At 46.8% G+C, this 20,766-nt stretch overlaps 1 protein-coding gene across 1 annotated transcript in view; it reads right to left on the reverse strand.

The window, feature by feature from the left end:
- Positions 1-20,766, reverse strand: part of TTLL10 (tubulin tyrosine ligase like 10) — a 46,636-nt gene that overhangs the window by 7,631 nt on the left and 18,239 nt on the right. Inside the window, exons 4-10 of the mRNA XM_032779984.2 lie at positions 20,069-20,187; positions 17,434-17,554; positions 15,621-15,706; positions 14,156-14,327; positions 8,633-8,804; positions 3,692-3,832; positions 1,704-1,820 (exon numbers count right to left, since the gene is read on the reverse strand). Coding sequence (XP_032635875.1) covers positions 1,704-1,820; positions 3,692-3,832; positions 8,633-8,804; positions 14,156-14,327; positions 15,621-15,706; positions 17,434-17,554; positions 20,069-20,187 — 928 coding nt within the window. The remainder of the gene's footprint in view (positions 1-1,703; positions 1,821-3,691; positions 3,833-8,632; positions 8,805-14,155; positions 14,328-15,620; positions 15,707-17,433; positions 17,555-20,068; positions 20,188-20,766) is intronic.

Raw genomic sequence — 20,766 nt, forward strand, 5'->3', positions numbered from 1 at the left:
GGAGCTGAAGACATAACAGAACTCGAAAGTGATGCCTGCCACTATAAAACCCTGCAGCCACCCAGCCTGTCCCTCCACCCTGTTTTATAGCCACGCCCTTCCACGTGGGTTTTTGGGGAATGAGAAACATGAACATCACAGCCGCGCCCCTTTAGAAGGGGAGCCCCTGCTCTGGTGCAGAACACAGCACATTCATGCATCTCATTTACTCTGATGTGAATCAGACTCCATTGAAGTCACTGGTGTATGGTGAAGGGGAGAACCAAGCCCATTGTGTGTTATGGGTGCAGATCCCTACACAACAGGAAGCCCAGCCAGGAACTACACAATCACCTCAGCAACCATGGTATTCATACAGACATTAACACTGGGTTAAAGGCACTGGGCCTGAGTCTCCTCTCTCTTCTACCAGTTCTACCCTAAGGTACTTCCACTGACTTCAGGGAAGCTTTTTCTAATTGATAGTGGTGTACGTGAACGGAGAATCAGGTTCATTGTCTCCCTACAGGACAAGAGAACAAGGAAGTGCCTGCAATAAACAAATACAGACATAAATTCCTTCTTCACGCACTTTACCCACTTTAACAGACGTCCAAACCCGCTCATCACTGCTGGGTCTCCAGTTTCTCAGCACTGAAATCCCCCCCACGGTTATAAATCAAATCATTCTAAAGTAATCGATCTGTTTATCTGTCCATATACAAAATACATAGAGACGTAATAGTCTCCATGGGCCATGCTTGCACTGAAGCGGAGCTAACGCTTTTAATTAACCACAGAGGGATTGCCAGACAAGAGTGATATTGGATCTCCCTTTCTATTTCAGGTTGACACAGCCAGGGCTTTGCATGCCAACATTGCAAAAAGACAATTGCCAATGAAATTTGAGATGTGCCAGTTTCTATGTCTTTGCCATTAACTCTCTCTTGCCATTGATTTCCTGCACAAAGGAAACAATTGTGTGGGTACCGTGCCCTGTGCTGCATACATGACTGCCATTCTGTAGTAGGGTTTGCTGGAAGACGTTTGAGTTAGCTTCTGCGTTAGCAACAGGTCTACAAAAGCAAAGTGAACCAGATGGCTTTCAGGCCAGGTGGTTTTATAGGACTTTGATGCTTTGAGGCAATGTGATGGTTATAGCCAGGCCCTTCCCCTCTCTTCTCTCTTTCTTTCTTTCTCTGTACTTCCCAATTTACCACTTTATTCTGTGATTCTATCAGTTCTCACCAGCTAAGTTGTGTTGGGATGGATCAGTACATGGATGGCAAACCTACAAGGAACACCTAGAAAGTTCTGCTGGTGATTTGCTGATCAGAAAATGAGCCAATGCCCCAGGATAGCCTTGAAAGGGTCTCTGTGTTGTTGGAGTTTCCATGCTAGATACTCAGCTGGTGTAAATCAGGATAGCTCCTTCGAATGCAAGGCATATGAATCGATTTATACAAGCTGAGTATCCGGCTCGCCATCTTTCAGAGATGATGTAAAATTGAGACCGGGAGCATCTGGTCACTAAAGATTCCATGCTATTTTTCGCTATTAAATCCACATTCCTGCCCAAATTCCAATCACAGTTTTAACTGGATAAAGTATTCACTTCCCACCCTAAACTTTTATGAAAGGGTTGCTATGTGCTGTTAAACATTTGGCTTCTTCCTCCTCAGAAGTGGCTGCATGCATAAAGGGAACAAGATTTGGCTAAATACCTTAAAGTCTTCGTCAATCAAGAAATCACAGCCAATGAGATCAAAGTAGCCCAGTTTACATTCCAGCTTGGACTTGACAGCCAGGAAGCACTGCATCATGATTTGCTGCATTCTCTTCTGCAATACACACGATAACAGCATCTTCAGGTCAGTCCAAACACACAAGAGCACAGTGTCTTAGTCACGACGCAGCCAACCGGCCCAGCAAACTTTCCCCTTCTCTGTCTCTATAGGTTTTTTAAGTGAGAGGATTTGAGAGCCAAATCACATTGAAATGGGGCACAAAACCCACATCTCAGGGCAGGATTTTCCCACCTAAGTGTTATTTCCAGAGACACCAACTATCTCCAGTGTGGATTTTCTCATATTAGGTGAGCCCTGGAGCCATTCCAGCTGAGATCATAAGACTCCCCAGACCCTGTTGGCTTGTGAACAACATTTCCTCACAAGCCTTCCCTTCTTCAAGCAGACAGCCACCCCCTGTGCTCCTTCTCTGGTTGGAAGCTTGAGGCCAAATACTGCTTACTGGATAACAGGGGTCCTTGCATAATGTGCGACCTTCACCCATCTCTCTGACTTCCTCTTTGGGGGCTGCTTTTGAACCTACTACTCCATGGTGCTATCACATTGCCTGCACCATGGAACTGAGCCTGGCGCCTCACTCAGAACGAGTGTTTACCAACTTCCTGGAAATACTTCTTCATTTACTCTTTTAAAAGTGACAACCAGACTTGGGGGCAAATGTGGCAATTGACGAGTCACAGACTCCCTGAGTTTTGTGTTCAAGAAACCAAAAACATAGGGCAAAATGGAGCAGCTGCTGCCAGGTTTTGCTTGGTTTTGAGTTGAAATGATTGTATTTTATGGTTTCTGTCCAATAACCCAAGCCCAGGCTGGTGGAAAGGTTTCAGAACGGCAGTGAAACGTTTGGCAAACGTAGCCTGCATTGCTTCCTAGCTGGTTCCCTAAGGTTTTGGGTGAAAAACTTAATGTTCTCTTAATGTTTTTAGCATTTAATTTCCTTTGGGTGTCGTTTTAAACAGCAGCGGAACCACAACAAAGCTTAACAGCCCTTGTCCTTTCTGAGCTCTGCTCCCTTTATTTCCATCCACAGCGTATGTTTCAAGCTGTGTGGAACCTTATTGCACCATTCGGGTCTCACCAATGGCCCCAGACACTCCGTCCCTAACTTCCTTCCCCTCTCGGACTGTGCAAGATGGGAGTGCAGGGTGGAAATCAAGCCTTTTAAGTCTGCTCCACTCTTCATGACAGGAGGGGTTATCCAGCCATAGTCTGGAGGATCCTCTGCACCTGAGGTCTTTAAACCACAAGCTGAGGACTTCAATATCTCAGACATAGGTCAGGGGTTTGTTACAGGAGTGGGTGGGTGAGATTCTATGGCCTGCATTGCGCAGGAGGTCAGACTAGAAGATCATAATGGTCCCTTCTGACCTTAAAGTCTGAGTCTATGAGTCCCACTGCAAGAACAGCGTGTATGTGAAGGGATCCGGCCATAAATGAACAGACTTATACAAAGGCCTTCAAAAGTGTAGTCACACTTCGGCTTGAGTCCTGTCAATCTGCACATCTCGTTGACGCCCCTTGAGTTGTCATGGTAGTACCATGGCATTGGATTGAAAGCCTGGACAACACTAGAGCACTCTTTCAGGTAATTGCTGCCCATTACCCTCTTTCATGACACGTCACCTCAAAGTGTGATGTAAAAATAAAATCTACATTGACACGAACAAGACGAAAGACTCCAGTCTTTTTTGATGCATATTTTTAGGGTGGTTTTTAACAGTAAAATGCTGCCGCATTCAGCATCTGCTGGTAAACGGTTACTATGGTGCTGCCAATACCTTCTCCTCACTTGATGCACCTCTGTTTCCTCTCGGGCACCTGAGGAGCAAACAGATTTGCCCTCCCTCCTGTTCCAGGAATCCTAATTAAAGCCGCGCATTCACTCGGGCTCCCTGAACACTCACAGTGAACACGGTGAAGACCCAGTCCTTGGGGAGGCCCTTGGCTTGCCTGAATTTATCATTAACGTAGCTGTTAAAGCGCTCCATCCTCCACACCGTCTCCTCCTTCAGCTGACTATACAGGGGGTTTTTCTTCTGCATGTACTGGAGGGGAAAGGGGGGATGGAGAAAGCAAAGGGATGGTGAGTTAAGATTTCCCTCTCTCTGCCGTGAGGAATGGGGAGGGGAAGAGAGGAATAGTTGTAAAGGAACCAGATTCAAGCCATATTCTGAGTTGCCATCTGGCCCAAGAGATGGGAAAACAAGTGGACCCAAGTCAGCACTGTAGAAGGAAGGCTACAGGCTGAGATTTGTGGGCAGTCTGTTCTTTCCAAGCACCCTTGCTCAGAGGGTTTAGCTTGGAAGGCTTTAGGGTTCTGGTTCCATGTCAGAACTCCTGGCAGGAAGATCTAGACTTGTTTTGCTTTGGGACCCTGCTCAGGAAGGTGCTGAATACTCACAATTCCCAATGGCCTCTTGGGAGTCAGGGTGCAGGTTGTTCCTTTGAATTGCTAAGATGAGTGAGTTTGCTAACACCCAGGGAAATATGAGGTGGGTGAGATGAGACCTGAAGTCTAGAGCTTGATCCTGCAGGATGTTACTAAGTCTTCCTGTGAGGTGCTGAGTGCCCTCAATGTCCACTGAAGTCAGTGGACGTTAAGGGCGCTCAGTGCCTCAAAGGATCGATCCCTTGATGCACAAGTTTCAGGCAGCCAGAATGCAATCAGAACTAGGGGTGCAGTGTGGACACGAAGATAGTCTGAGCACACCCTGTGTCCTACCTAGCGGTCACAGTGCAGACAGGACCTGCTAGAAAGTGCCACATAGCCAAGCCTGAAAGTCCATTTGCTTCCCAGCCTGGAGGTGATGTGATTTGGCCAAGGAGACACAGCGAGTCAGTGACAGAGCTGGGAACAGAGTCAAGAGGCCTGATATTCAGTTGCATTAAGGCCCCGTGATGCTGCTTGGAGTGGGCAAAAACAGCCCTGAGAACACTCGCTGCACAAGCCTCTCCCCAGCCCTCCCAATGCTCTACTCCAGCCCTGCTTGCAGCCCCGGGCCTAAGGGTGGATTGGAGGCCTGCTGGGAACATGGCACTGTACTGTCGCTATTCTCAGCTTCCCGAGGACCCATGCTGAGCCACAAGAAACAGCCTCCTGGGGGGCAGGCCCCTGTATGGCCCCAGAATAGAGTGAATGCTCCAAAGGTGGCTTAAACTACATTAACCTCCCTCCCCAAGTCCTGGAATGGAGTCACTGAGAATCAGACCCTGGGCCTGGGAGTCCCATACGCCCCTGCGCTATATTATCCTTTTTTCCTTCCCCTCCCCTGGCTGCTGCCTAAACAATACCAGCTGAGGGCAGGCAGCCTGTGATGCATGCTTACAGCAGACCCCATCACCCAGCAACTGTGTTAAAGCAGCAGCAGCAGTGTCCGTTTTAAAAAGACATTTCTCTTTGTGAGCACCGAGCCCGCAGCTCACCATGCTCCTGGCCCAGTGTAACACTCCTCCACATGACCAGGAATAAACCCACTTCCAGAGAGCATCTCTCTCTCTCTGCTGGCGAGAAAGCGCTGGGAAATATGCACTTGTGTATCTCCAGAGGAAACCAGGGAGAGGGAGTCTCATTTCCGCTGTATCATTAATCCTTGGGTAAGGTGGAGCCTTATCAAGCCCTAGGTGTTTGCATCGGCCAGTGAGAGATAAATCCCCTCTCCTTATGCAACAGCTGGGCAGGATTGCAAACTTATCTGCCATGCAATCGCTGCTAAGCTGCAAAACTTCTGATTAGTGGAGCTGTCTGCTGTGCGTCTCACCCTGGTTTCAGCTTAATCCACTGTCCCCTGGGCGGCACAAGAGGCAAATGAGGCCTAGCACTTGTTGATCCCCATGATGTGTCAGCAGAGGGGTCGTTTGTCTTCCCACACTCACCTGTCTTCATAAGATAAGTGCAGACTGGCGCCTGCCAGCGTGTGCCCTCTGAAAACAAAGGGCTTGATCCTGTGAGGTGCTGAGCACCTGCAGCAGCTCCTCACAAGGACGGAACAAACTTCATCTTGTCAAAGGAAAAAGACAAGTTTGTAAAAAATAATGGGACAAATCCTCAGTTGGTGTAAATCAATGGCGCTCCATTCATTTCAATGGGGTGCACTGATTTACACCAGCCAAGGGTCTGGCCCAATAACTACAAATTTGATTTGAGCTGAGAAAACCTTTAACAGATGGTTTATAAAACACGGCAAAGCTTTTATAAAAAAACAGGGTTGGCCATGGAAACAGCCACAACAGCAGCTTTTCTTCCAAGGTGTCATGATCCAGTTTCAGATTCCCTCGTGCTTGCTTGGGAAACAAGATCAGCCCGGCGCTGTTGCCTGACTCCTGGGACGGAAAGCCACTGAATGGCTGGCAGGGGTGTATTGATGAGGTGGAGTGGAAGAAAGAGAGTGTTTGTCCTCAGTGCAAGACCTCGGCTCCCGCAGATGTATCCTTAGCTGGGATTAGATGAAGGTAAAATGCCAAACTAAGACAGGCACCAGCCGCAAAACTGGAATCTGGGCCAGAATTTCAAACATGAATCAGGGTTTTGGTTTGAGGCCATCTGCAAACAAAGTGGATCAAACGTGCTGACGTTGGTTCATGTATTTCAATGGACCAAAATCAGATATGAATTTGGCCCAGACATAGACTGTAAACTCTTTGAGGGAGGGACTCGCTTTTGGTTCTGAGTTTGTACAGCTCCTGGCACTGTAGGGTCCTATCCATGACTGGGGCTCCTAGGTGCTAGGGTAACACAGCAACACGTACATTAATAATAATAATTAATTCATCATTGAAACTGGATCCCAAATTCGTCATAGGTTCTGTGTAGATTTACAAATAAATACATTTGGAACAAAGTTTTGATTCTACACTTTCTGTGTCATCTGATTGTGCATTTAACCCCAAACAGGGCTGGTGTTTAGCGAAGCAAAGTTCACTGCAGCAAGAGGAGCAAGCTACCTCGTTATCCAGCTGCAGGGAGTTTTCGTAGTGGTGCTCTGTGGAAAATGATTTTGCTTGACATTTGCAACATACGAAAGAAAAATGGCTGGCTTCCTGGCGTGCGGGAGGCAGGACAACACGAACGGGATCACGTGTCATTTGAAAAAAAGTCCTACATGGTGCCAGCTGCTCAAGCGAGTTACCTTCCCCCCTCTTCCCGACAGGTTTCTAGGTAATTTATGCTCTGCTAATAAACAGCTGTCCCTTGTTTGATGTCAGTTGTGCCAGAGGGTCTCACCTGAGCACTTGAAATCCCCTGTGCACAGCCCTCGAGTTGAGCAAACAACTCTGTTCCAGGAAAACAAGTTGATAATAGCGCATATTGCAGAAAGTGGCTATAATCCGTGTTCTGAGCTACCCTTCTGCAATAAGAATAAAACTCCTGCAAGAACCAAAGTGGGCGAGCCTGGGAGATCTCCCTGCCTGGCTCTTCGGAACACACCATTCCTCGGGAGGGAGCAAATGCATTACAGGCAAAATGATTTTCTTCCCCGTGGTTTCTTTCCTAAGTGCCCGTTTACTCTCTACCGCCAGGGTCAGCCCTTGCTGTTGTGGGCCTCGTGTGAAGCAAAACCTCCAGCAGACTTGGTCACCTGCTTGGCATATGTTGAGCAGTGGGATTGCCAGGGGCTGTGGAACTGGGGCAGGTGGGCAGGTGTGTGTGTGGAAATATTGGGGGTGGCAGATCAATGTCTCCATCTCCCAACCCATCCTCTGATTTGCACCCCCAAAATACATTGTGGGGGTTTGAGCACCATTCAGCTGCATTCTGGCCCCATGTGCATGGGAGGGAAGTGAGGACAGCAGGACCTGAAGGAGGGACTGGAGCAGCCACCGCATCATGTGAGACTGGGCCAGCCACCGGGGAGCAAGTAGGACTCCCTGGCCCAGCCTGGGTCCTGCCTTCTAGCTGCTGTGGGTCCTGGCACAGACACCCATCCTGCCGGAGGGGCAGGAGTAAGTGCACCAACCACATGGCACGTGGGGGACAGGAGAGGCACCAAAACCTGGGCAGAGGTCAGGATGCCAGTCATCGGGCACTGGGCAACAGCTGCTATCGAAATGCCATGGGAATGGCCATAAGACCTACCAGGATGCCCCTTCACAGCCGGATCCAATCCCTCCCCTCCCCTGAAAGTCCCAATAGCTTGTCTTGTTCCCCCTCCTATCCCTCTGCCTCTCCATTCACAGGAAGCTTCTGCCCCTCTTAGGGGTTGTTATTAGCAGGAGAGAGGGTGAGATGGACGTTTGGCAGATAACAGAGCCCAGTGCATGGATCTCACTGGGAGGTAGCAAAGCTGGCAAAGATCAAGGTTTAATTCCAAGAGCTAGCCAGACATGCTTTATTAAAGATACTTTTGCATGCTGCATGATTATTATTTATTTGAATTATGGTAGCACCAGCCATCAAGGCCCCATATAGGGCAAGGGACATATTGTCCCTGTCCCAAAGAGCTTATGATCTACATACCCAAGACAGACTAAGGGAAAAGAGACCCAGAGAGAGGAACTGTCTCACCTAAGATCACGCAGCAGATCAGTGGCAGAGAACAGAATCCAAATCCAGTACCCTGTCCATTTGGCCATAATGCATTTGTGATCCTGATCCAATCACTCCGATACCAACCAAAGTGTTAGGGTCACATATGTATGAACCACATTGGCAGCCTCTCGCCTTTTGTTTTTGGGAGTCCCGTCTCTGTCAGAACTTCCTCCCAGCAGGCACCTAAATCAACTTTCTCACTTGCTAATAGTGACACCTCTAGTCCATCATTTTACCAGACTATGGGCACAAAGGGGACCTCCTGGCACCATCCAATCAGATCACACAGGGTGGATAGATGGATTTAGTTTCAGTTTACCTGATTGGTCAGATGAGCAGTGAGGTCATCGGAAGTGGCATCGTAGTGGGTGCAGGTAAGTCGGACATAGCCATGGCCGAAAAATAATACATAAGGCACCGTGCAGGCAATGAGGAGATAAGAACGGACATCAAACTTCTTCCCCTCTAGGAGCAGAGGCTTTTGGATATACCTGCCAGAGAGAGTGCAAGATGTGACATCAAGAAAAGGCATGAAGGGCTGTAGCATGGGGAGCTAACAGCTCACTCCTGTGCCCTTGGAAGTCACTAGGAGTATTGCCGTGGATTTCAGTTGACATAGGATCAGCCTCTGATCACTTTACTCCATAAGTACGGCTTTAGGTCAATGGGACTGAGAGACTACCCAAAAAGATTAAGTTTAACAGAAGCTGAAAGCTGATGAACAAAACCAAACGATCCACTAAACTGCTACTTTCTTGTCCTATATTTCCCTTCCCCTCACTTCTGTTGGCATTTGGGCCTGATCCAGTCATCTGTGCTCAGGCAAAACTCCCAGTGGAGTCAAATGGGAGAGTGCTTTGAGTGAGGAGTGCACATGCAGGTCCCTCTGTGTGTAAACAACAATGCCCCTTAAAGTATTCAGAGCAGTTGTAGCCATGTCAGCCCCAGGATATTTAAGAGACAAGGTGGGTGGGGTAATATCTTTAATTGGATGAATTTCTGTTGACGAGCGAGACAAGCTTTCGACCAACAGAAGTTGGTTCTATAAAACATACTACCTCATTCACCTTCTTTCTCTCTGTCCTCTAAAGTGTAGTTCTGCTCTGAAAAGCAACCGTGTGAAAGCAGCATCATTCCACTCATCAGATCTATGGCTTGCTTGTGCAATCAGTGTCATATCGCAGCCGCTGACTTTACTCACTACAATATATTAGCACTTTAGCATCTGTCAACTGTGTTGAGCCGCCACAGTGTGAGTGACATGGATTCTTTTCTAGCTTGTGTGTCATCAACTGGACTGCCAAATAGGCTGACCAGGTTTGAGCTAGGAAGAAACCCTCTAGACTTTTATCTGTGAGGTTGCATTTGCAAGGTAGGCAGTTAGAAAAACACCCATCTCTTAACTTGTAAATAGAGCAGGTTGGTTAAAAAAGTGATGGGGGCAATTATAGAAAGTCATTTTCCATAACGGACAACAAATCAACTCTTATCCTATTCATGTCTCCAAGCTCTGATGGCTTTTATTGACATTAACATCCGTTGATAGGGATGTCACAATTCAGTCCCACCATGGAAGTGGCCGTGCTGCTACAAACTCTAGCTCTCACTGAGTTACTCAAATAACTAAGTTACAGTAACATTATAGCTACCCTGGGACAAATTTTGAGAGATGCTGTCCCATTAAAAACTATGGCCCAGATTCAATAAAGTATTTACATGTCTAACTCCCATTGGACAGGGTTCAGAGAAGAACCCTGAGAATGATTAAAGGACTAGAAAATCTGCCTTATAGTGATAGACTCCAAAAGCTCAGTCTTTTTAGCTTAACAGAGAAGAAAGTTACAGGGTGACTTGATTGCAGATTTAAACTGGAAATAAGACATACATTTTTAACAGTGAGAATAATTAACTGTTGGAACAATTCATCAAAGGTTGTGATGGATTCAGCATTGCTGGAATTTTTAAATCAAGCTGGGATGTTTTTTCTATATAATCTTCTCTAGGCATTCTTTTGGAGAAGTTCTATGGCTTGTGCTATAGAGGAGGGCAGACTAGACAATTGTCCCTTCTGGCCATGAAATCTATGAATTATATTCAGGACAGACCACTGAATCAGCTGCTCAATGGAATTAATATAGCCAGAATAACAGGCTAGTCCCCGCCCCCCGCCTTCTGCTGTCGGACTTGGGGCAGTTCCCAGAAGGGGAATTTTGGGCAGCTTGTCATACTGAAGAGTTTTTTTTCTGCCTGCCTGAAAACAAGGGACACATTGCAGAATGTAGAAAGTGAAAGATTAAATTTCTTGACATGTCCAGATAAATCAGCTCGCCTTCCCCATCCCCACTGGCAGCACAACTCTCCAGTTCATGCTGAGTTTTCTAGTTGGTTTAAAAACTCTATAGTCTCATTACACATGATAAAACAAACTCATTCATCTTATGGTCTAAACTAACATTTCTTTGTGGACACTGACAGCAGAGGGCACTGTTAGGACACAAAGTGAAATGGCAGGAAGAGAAGCTGAGCATTTGAACACTAAATGAATAAAAGCTTATGCCACATTTGTAGGGTGGGAGGGAATTAAAGAGTGACTAATATTTACTGGAGAATATACAGAGTTTGTATTTGTATACAAAGAACCCATCACACACGGCCATCGACGGAGTGAGATCATTTAGGAACACTACGCCGTCCCTTCTCACCAAAGGGGAATGGACATTTACGTGGATAACAAGGATACCCACAGTTCTAACCGTTAAAACTAACATCATTTTTGGACGGGATGATACACCTCATTCTTAAGCCAGTCTCTCGCTATTGGAGATCAGGATTTGGGGTTGGGAAAGAATTTTCCCTCAGGTCAGGTTGGCAAAGGACCTTTCTCTGCAGCACTGGGCAATGGTTTGAAAGAGATTGAAATAGTGGGTCCTCTGTAACTTGAAGTCTTTAAATCAAGATTTGAGGACTTCAGTAACGGAACCAGAAGTCATAGGTCTGTTACAGAAGAGGATGGGTGAGGTTCTGTGATCTGAGATGTCCAGGAGGTCAGACTAGATGATCATGATGGTCCCTTCTGGCCTTAAAGTCTATGAGGATGAGACCTAATGTAGGGGGCAGATTACCCCACATGTGCTATTTTATAATTAGAATCATAGAATTGTTCTTACAGCTTCCTCTGAATCATGTGATATTGGTCACTGTTGGAAACAGGATACCGGACAAATGGACCTTGGATTTATCCAGGCTATCAATTCCTCTGCTTCTATGTGCCAGCCACTACATACACATGCCTGGCCTACCACAGAAGGGCTGGTAGTTCAGACTTGCCCTCTCCTGTCCATCCCAACTAGGCCAGCTAATGCCTTCCTTATAGAGAGGTTTATCATAATAGTCTGACAAAGATAAAATGGACTAATTGCTTGAGTTGGCTGGGAAGGTTGGAGTTTTGTGTTCTCGACTTTCTGGGATAAAATTGCTAAGCTGTAATATCAGAATATTTGAGTTGTGACCCAGTAGCATGGTGGGGTGATGCAAACATCACCATGATGGAACACGCTAATGTCACATTATGATAAAGTTGTCATGCCCTTAGTATATCGCATGTCACACCTTGATCACACTATATTATGTCATGATAATGTAGTATTCCTCACTGGGATGCCTGAAGTGCCCTGGAAGCCTAGCTTCAGGATTACTGGACCAAACAACCACTTAGAATCCAGGCTGTCCCATGAAAGCCAGGAAGGGTGTCTGTGACTTGCAGCTCATTATACAAACAATGACAATACTTTGCACCTCTGTAGTGCATCTCATTCACAAAGCTCAAGGCACTTTAGAAAAATCAATGAATTAATCGACCCAGCTCTCACTTGGGAGCTGAGTATTTCCTATCCTTATTTCAAAGATGGGGAACTGAGAGCAGCTTCGTGAGTTGCTGAAGGACACAGGGTGAGTCAGTAGAAAGATGATGCAGTGAAGAACTCTTATCTGGATCCGTCTGGGCACATGCCCATTCTGGATTCTTTGTGGCAGGGATCATATTTTGTTCTGTGTTCGTACCGTGCCTAGCACAATGGAGTCCAGGGTCAAGACTTGGGCTCATAAGAACTATGGTAATGCAAATAATTAATAATAATAACAGTAATTCTCGAGCACCATCAGCAAAATGGAATGAACCTTGTCTTATGTGACCACTCAAGGGACCAACAAATATTGGTTGGATATGGATGTGTCTAATAAAGAGGGGACTGAGTTGTGTATTATGGGTGTGGATTTTCACAGGGTCTCAGGGTTGGCTTTGTTTCTGCTCCTATTAAAATGACTCTCGTTGACTTCTGTGGGAACATAGGTGCTAAGCCAATGCTGAGTCCTTTTGAAACACCCTCCACCCTTTATTTCTGGGGACAGTTTGGAGCCGTGCCTTAGAATGGGAGATTACTAAGGAAGGGCCTCTTATATGGGATTCACTGTACTGATAGTTTGAAATCTAACTCACACCTTGCTGAAAGGTGGCTGCTGTTTGTATGTGGGCAGCTAGTGGACTGGGATCTCTTTATTCACGTCCTTATTCCTTATGTCCCTACACAGAGACCGGGGAAGAGCTTTCTCCTGCTTTGTATTCCTTCTTGCACCTGTCCACCTCATCAGCTTGCCAGGGCTTTTCAAATCTCAGCTGAAAACTTTCCCCCTTGCTTCTACTAATCTAACTTCACTCTCCTTCTGCCACGGCTGTTAGTCAATTCTGCAAAGCATTCTGGGATGCAGCTGATAAGAGAGATGCAAGACAAAAGAAAGCTTTATGGTGTTATTGCAGTGCCCTGGAGTATGATACTTGCAGAGATATCAGAAGGAAACAGCAATAACATTTGGTAGCCAGAGACTCTCTGGGCTTCGGCTTAAAAAATATAGTTAGCTGTGAAGTTCTTACAAAGAAAGCACGTGTCTCTTTTGACTACCAGCCATGAGTATCTACAATAGCAGTTCCTGTTTGAGGTCAAGAAGCTCACAGCTACCCAGGCAGTCTACAACAGATATATAGGAGGCATAGAATGGGTGGCACAGATGCTGCAGCTGTATGGTGTGTGAAATCTTGGCATGGTGTAACAAGCTGGGATAATACCTAATTCAAATGGCTCTATACAAGACTTTTGTCATGTATGAAGCTATAGCATTTGGCCTTTGGAAGTGATTCTTATATTGTCAGATAGAGATCATCTCAAATCTCCTGTTTGATGGTGATGATCTATCTCCAAATGTCAGACATGGAGGTGTTGAAACAGGCTCAGCTGAGAAATAGCCCTCTACCCACAAAGCTCAGTGAGTCCTAGGCCACTGAGAAGAGATGGTGCAAGCCATCAAGCAGCTATGAAGAAATTCAAGTCGTTAAGGCCTGACTGAGTGCCCACGGAGGTCAGCTGGCACCTTTCCACTGAATTCTTGGAGCACTGGATCAGGCCCATAGAGGTGATCTCAAACATGTCAGAGCTCAGGCAGACGCTCTCAGAAACATTAACCTTCAGGGGACTGGATGACACAGGGGCGGAGAGTGCCAGACCCAGTTCTTTTTCAGTTTCTAAGCTGAGGTCAGAGGGAGTTTCCCTTACAAAGGTCTGAGCGGGAAATGAGCAAGGGGCTCTGGATTTGGCCAAGAGAAGTGACGTGAAGCAAAGCAATATACCCAAGCTGACAGAGCATGTCTGTGGCAGATTCAGGAGGGGAACCCATCTCTTTCAGCTTGCAGTTCTGAACCAACATCATGGGAACACCCTTCTTCTCCTTTGTCACCAGCAATAGCTGGACTGCAAATGGATGCAATGGAGTGCCCGCCTGCTGCATTCTCTACCTTTGCACTATTCTTGCCTGAGGAGCTTTGTACAGCATCTTCTTGTACAGAGGATCTTCCTCAATGCTCTGGAGTTTGGCCTGAAGCGAGTTGACATCTGCTTGATTTTTAAGCAGGAAAATTCCTCGCCCTTGATTGGAGCAGGTGGGTTTGCAGATCCAAATCTGTTTGTCTGCAGACAAGAAGGAGTCTATTAGATTACAGCATAGTTATGGATACTGTACATTCCCTATCCCATGTTATCCTGAGACACCAACATGTTGAATGAATGGGCACTGTAACATGCTCGTTTGAATATGTTTTTAAATATCATATCATGCAAATAAAGAAGGGCCTGGGGCTAACATAAGATCTGCACATTCCCAAGCTTTGGTGTCATTTAAGAACTAGAGCTGGGTTTTGCCGGCTGGTCTCAGCTCTACCATAATAGCTCAGTGGCAAGATACATTAGCTACTTTGAGGTTACATTGGGGCAGCCTGAGGGCAGGTAATCGCTTCCTCTACAGGGGTTTGAGTTCAAGTCCCTAATTCAGTACTGTCTGCTGGGTGTGCAGCAGCTGAGAATGTTGAGGAAATGGCACTGCGATCAGCTGGGAAGGCTTTGTTCAGCTGTACCAGTTTCCTCCCTACTTCATTAGCTTTGGAGACTGGACTTTGATTCCACCTCCAGAATGATGGGGCCTTCAAGTGCATTTGCAGCCGGCCTCCGGGATGCCTTTGCTGGTGTGTTAGAGAAGCGAGCGGACAAACAAAAGTGCTGGTGATAATGTCTAGTGATGATGGCCAAGGGAACAGCAGAAGGGAGAAACTTGGCGGGAGCCTCTGTCTGACACTGCCCAAGGCAAGACTCTGTCTCCAGTGTTTGGATAGCTTGGAGGAGGGGATGTTTGCAAGAAGGTACCTATAAGGCAGCTGACAGATCGCTAGAGACAGTGGGGTGGGGAACTTCTGGGCCAATCAAAACAATCTGAATGTCGAAGGGGCATATCTGGGCTATGTGTCAGAGAAACTGGGGTCAAGTGAGTCACATTCTCTGAGTAGCCCACTTGTCAGCAGTATTCGGGTCTGGATGAATATCCCACATGTTGCAAAAAGAACAGGAGTACTTGTGGCACCTTAGAAACCTGCCACATGTTGCTGATATTCATGAAGATTCAGGACATTTACTGTTCACTCTCTAGCCCTAGTGATATTCCAGAAGAGAGGCTGAAATGACTGCTGGGAGCTGTAGCGTGACTGATTCTTGGGCAGGTCAGAGAAGCCAAAGGCACCTTGCTAAAACGCCAGGGATTTCTGGGGTACTTGAAGAAGTGGGCAGGTACTGGGGAGTAAAGGGGGGCAGGGAACTCCCTCATTTATTGTTTGCTTTTTCATAATTACTTTGGGATCACTAAGCCATCTACAAAATGTTTCTCCCACAACACTTGACCTCATCATTGGCCACTAACGTGCAAAGACTAGTCACCTTTGTAAAGTTCAAAGAAGGCTTCTCTCTCATCTTTTATGTCCAGCCGAAAGGATTCTGGGAAGAAGTCTTCCATCTTCAGTATCCTGTGGGAGAACCGACCATAAACCAAAAAACCTTTCCTGAGCCATACAGCCCTTTTTGAGTTCTCATCAGACAAGAGGTGGGGGCACATCTTACTGTAGACTTGGGTTATGGATTTTTTTCCTTGTCTCATCCCCTGAACTCTTTTATTTCCATTGGGGAAGGCTTTTTACTCACACAATAATAATTATTTTCTTGATCACCTCTAGAAGCGAGCCTGACTCTCAACCCCAGACTCCAATTTTTGGGAAAGTTCAAATCTGGATCTGACTTCTGGGTCTCGAGCCCATCCCTAGTAATATTGCATCAAGCTCTTCAAGACTTTGGGACATGCAGCAGCTTGTAAATCAATATTGACTATTTATCAGAGGTAGACAAGGATTTGGGCAAAAATAGAGCTTCTCCTCCAAATCTGAATAATGGAAGAAGTCCCAGGAGGGAATGCTGGAGAATATATGCTAAGATATGGCCAAATGTTTCCTTAAGCTCTACAGAATTTCTGTTGGCCTTGATGATGTCCTTTACACACTAGGTTTGCTGCAAACTGCCAGACAGGGCCTCAGGTAAGCATGGCAGAGGTTCTTTGCAGTACAGATAACACTGCAGCAGAGGTGGTAATGTGCTGTATCTGATATTTACAAAATGCTCTAGAGCTTCGGAAGCTCCCATCTCATCTTTCATGGGGGGATTCATTACAACTGGCACCTTTGGGGATCAGGTAGTTCTACAGTCCCAGGTATAGATAAAAGATGTATTCATTTTTATAATTCACTCCTTCAAGGCTCAAAAAATAAAATAAAATAACCCCCCCACCCTCTGCTATGGCTTTTATACCTCTTGTTTCATACTCAAAATAACAAAAGAGATTTACCTCCCAGAATAGGAGGGTGACTACAGCCCAATATTAATGCCAGTGAAGAGACAAAAATGCAGACACAGTTAGTTGGAGGAGCAAAACTGAACCCCCCAAAACTATGCACCAGGTTAAAGCCTACTAAAAATGTAGCACTCAGCATCCACGTAAGCTTAGATCATTTGAAGTGAAGACTAAGATCTTTAGAAGGTTGAAGCAGAAAACATGGACCATTGAACTTAATTACAGCTGAGTACAGGAGAAAAGCTACTTTACTCTGATCAGCCACCCAGGACATGGTCCAGAATCCACTGAAATCAGTGGAAAGACTTCCATTAACTCACAATGGGCTTTGGATCAAAACATAAGGCCAAAAGATGAGTGGATGGAGGAGAAGAAAGAAGAGCATACAAGACTTTAGAAAAGAAGAGAAAGATTGGTGTCCCCAGAGCTGATTGTGCTGTACCATGCTGGGTTACTTGATATGAGACTTTGCATGAGTCAGTGTGACACGTAGTGAAGTCAAAGTTAAATATAGTGGCACACGATGGCTTTTTAAAACAATCTTTGTTTTGTCCATCATCAGTGGAGCTGTACAAACAGGATTGGTTGGCTAGCTTAATGATTCTGAAAAGTTCTAAGATCAATGAAGAGGGTGGAGTTTCATCAGGGCTTAATCAGAGATCAGTTTTAGTCACAGGGTGGCGAAACCAAGGATTTCCAGGATGAGTCTTACAAGCCTATCTCTACCAGATGATTTCTCATCCCATCAACAAGGTGACCATCTGTCCAACTTCTCCTTTATATGGTATCTCTCCCAAGTGGCACAGGTTTCTATATTCTGGTGTAATGCCCAAAGGGATGTGCAGTCCTTACTTGGCATTCAAGTTCTTGCTGATCTTGTTCATCACCCGCTCATACTCCCGCAGGTTGCTCAAAAGGCCAATCTTAGTAGTGAGGACCTTGTTGTTGGGGATCTGATAGAGAAGCTGTTCACCTGCATTAGAAAACAAAACATAACTTTCCTGGGCTACACAGCCTGGTCTGGGATGCGGAGGTAAATCCTGCCTGCAGAGTAAAATCCCCCATCTGCTAAAAGGCTTGCTGAGGAGCTGAGATCTGCCCTGAAACCTGATGGGAGGAACCACTCTCTCCTTCTCCCTCAAAACACTTCTTGTTCTTGAGTTTGTTTTGCCATGGTAGCAGCTGCCCGAGTTGCCACTTATAGTCCAATGGTGATACTGTTATATACACGGGGCCAGGTTGTCTCTGGTCCTGTGTAGGTTCCCAATGTGGGGAAGGAACTTTCCTGTCCCCTCCCTTCCTCCCTGGTACCCCCCTTCAGGGGACAGGGATAGGGTGACTAGATAATGCAGGTAGTGTGCTGGGCTGTGGTGCATGTGGGGAGGGCCAGGATAAAGGTGGCACAATGTCTCCTGCCCTCTTATCCATGCACCTGCCAGCAGAGATATGGCATCCTAGAACATGCATTCTGCCCCTGTCAAAGGCTGGTGGAACTGCTGTCCAGGGACCAGGAGGAATTCTAGCCTGCAAAGGCTCCCCCTTGCAGTGTGCCCCCCCCCACATCCCCTGCCACAGGACTGTGCTTTAATGGCATAATCCGTCCAAATAGCTGGCACATGTCCCCACTGTAACTGCAGCGGCATGTCCAGACCCTGCCCGTGGATTGGCAGGGAAAGGGTTAACCCACTCTGGCACTGCCTGAAGGAATGAGCACAGCTGCATACCCTAAGCATAAGGATTGCTGGGCCAGCTGCAGTGTATTAATTCCCCAGCACCCAGACTTTAAGAGGGAGGGGTTGGGTGCACTTAGACCCCAGGGCTCCTCAGAGGGAGGGTATGGGAAAAGCCCTCCAGTCACTAGTTTGCATTTTGGCTGTACAAAGCCCCTCTCTTTGGGGTGAAATCTGATAAGGCACCAGGCTAAAGGAGGCCTTTGTGAATTCTTAGTTTCAGGCTCTTCCTGTGGGGAGTTTGGCTGGGCCCCAAGAAGCCTAATTGTGCTGATTAGCTTTATCTCTAGGCCAGGGAGAGCCACGGAGTGCTCAGTGTGATCTTTTACAGGGAGATTTAGAGTTTTCAGGGCTCCTCGGTATCTAAACCCTTGTAAAGGGGCTTCTTTTCTTTCTGATCATTGTCCCATTTAAGGACAGCAAGCATGTATGCAAGGCTCCCCCTTCTAAAGCACCCAGCCCTCCTGAGAGTCAGTTTCTCAGCTGGCATGAAGTAGAGCAGCTGCCTTGACCTCAAGGGAGGGTAAACCAAGTTATACCAGAAGACAACTTGTCCCCTGCTCTCAATGTGGAGCTGCACTGCTAGCCTCCCACCAGCACAGTGTGACTTTGAAAAGAGTTCAGGTGTAGGATTGTCTCTTAGTACAAGCAAGAGACTGGGAGGCAGCAGATCTGAGTTGCCCCCTGTGCTAGCTTAGGCAAGTCTCCTAGGCCAGTAGTATCAATCTGTGATTTGCAGAGCACTTGAAATCAGACAGTTCTCCACAGTTCATCATTTCCCAGCGGCTAGCACGTGTTCAAACTCATCAGTGCAGCTGGGAATGAGGAGGGGCCACTGCTAAATGAGAGGAACAGAGGTTCTCAGGGACTAGAGCTACCAGTATGCCTGGATCAACCAGCCGTGAGTGGTGGGGAGAGGACCAGCTAGCTGGACAGCATGCCCAAGGGGAGTGGAGATCAGGCATAAGAGAAGTGTATGCAGGGGGTGAAAAAAGAGTAGATAGGAGAGGGAGCAGTGAAATGAAGAGCAAATTCAGCAATTTACTTCATAGAGGACAAAGCACACCATTTTAGAAGGTTCCAATTTAGCTTCTCCGTGCCTCAGTTTCCCTGGTGCTACACCAGCAGTAATAATGGCCACCTTTTGTAAAGCACTTGGAGGTCCTTACACAAAAGGTGCAGCAGTATGATGCAAAATACATCTATTATCCTGGAGTTGCTTAGTTTGGGACTATTCTCAGTACAGCCAGAAATAGCTGGGCTTGGAGTGTGTGCAGAGCAATCGTTTCACTGCACAAATGCACTGTGTCTTGGATCAAATGCATGAGAAATGCTCGGGAAAGCATCTTTCCTGTCTTTGCCTAGAAGGCTGGGTGCATCGCCTGGTTTGGTCATTTGGGGCTCTGTGGATATAATATTGGATTGAGTTTGCAGCTTGACACATAAGAATGCAATCCACCCATGGCAGTACCAACGTGATGCTCACTCTCTGGGTCTGCATCTTTGTACTGCCCCCATCACCATGGTGTCTGAGCAATCACATCGGCATCTTCTCCACCAAGGCTTCACCCACTTGCTTGAAAGGCAGCTTTAATATTCTCTTCACCCAGCTGCTGCAAAACAGTTCCGAGTTCAGTTCTGTGTCCACTGCTCCTGTAGTGGTAGCCTGCCAGGGAACCCAACTCCTCCTCCTCCTCCTTGTAGCTCTGCGAGTCCAGTATTCCCTCGCTCTCCCCGCCACCACTTTGACCTCTTACCTTCTTTGAAGTTGTAATAGGTCTCTCGGCTCTTGGTCTCGCACCATTTCAGTTTGTAATCCTTCCTTTTGTTGTCATGGATACGCTGCCAGCCTTTGCTCCTGCAGTAGATGCTCACCCTGCGTGGAGAACAAAATAGCAAAGCAGCCACTGCTTTTAATGAAGAGTGAATTAGCTCAGAGCCCTTCAATTCCCTGAGATTGTCCCTAGAGGGCTGACTCAACACCACCTACAAGCCCTGAGGTGGGGGAGAGGGGGCTTCTCCCTGCTGTAGTAAATTAAAGTGTACTCTTGTGGGACTGTTCTGGGGTTTTTGAGAGGTGATGATGATGATGGTGGTACAGGCCTCATTAATGAAGGCTGAGCTGATCAAATGGGGCTATTTCAGTTAGGAGGGAAATGGTACCTGTGGAAGCCCTGATTCCTCTGTGGAGTGGGTGGCTTGGCAAGAAATCTCTCTGCCTAAGACTTCAGAAATGAGGGGGAAGAGAGAACAGCTAAGTAGCCACTGGAAAAACTGAATGTGTTTGTAAACTCAGTGTGGTGGCACCTGAAGAGTCAATGGGGAAAGCCCATGAAACTGTAGCAAGGAGCGGGACAGGGCCCCAAAGTTTGCTCCTGTTCTGTGTCAGGTTCTGGTGACTGCAACTCTAAAAGGATGTTGGCAAATTGGAAAGTTACAAGAATGACTTGAGGTC

Source organism: Chelonoidis abingdonii, chromosome 23 (assembly GCF_003597395.2).
Source record: "Chelonoidis abingdonii isolate Lonesome George chromosome 23, CheloAbing_2.0, whole genome shotgun sequence".
NCBI classification, from domain to species: domain Eukaryota; kingdom Metazoa; phylum Chordata; order Testudines; family Testudinidae; genus Chelonoidis; species Chelonoidis abingdonii.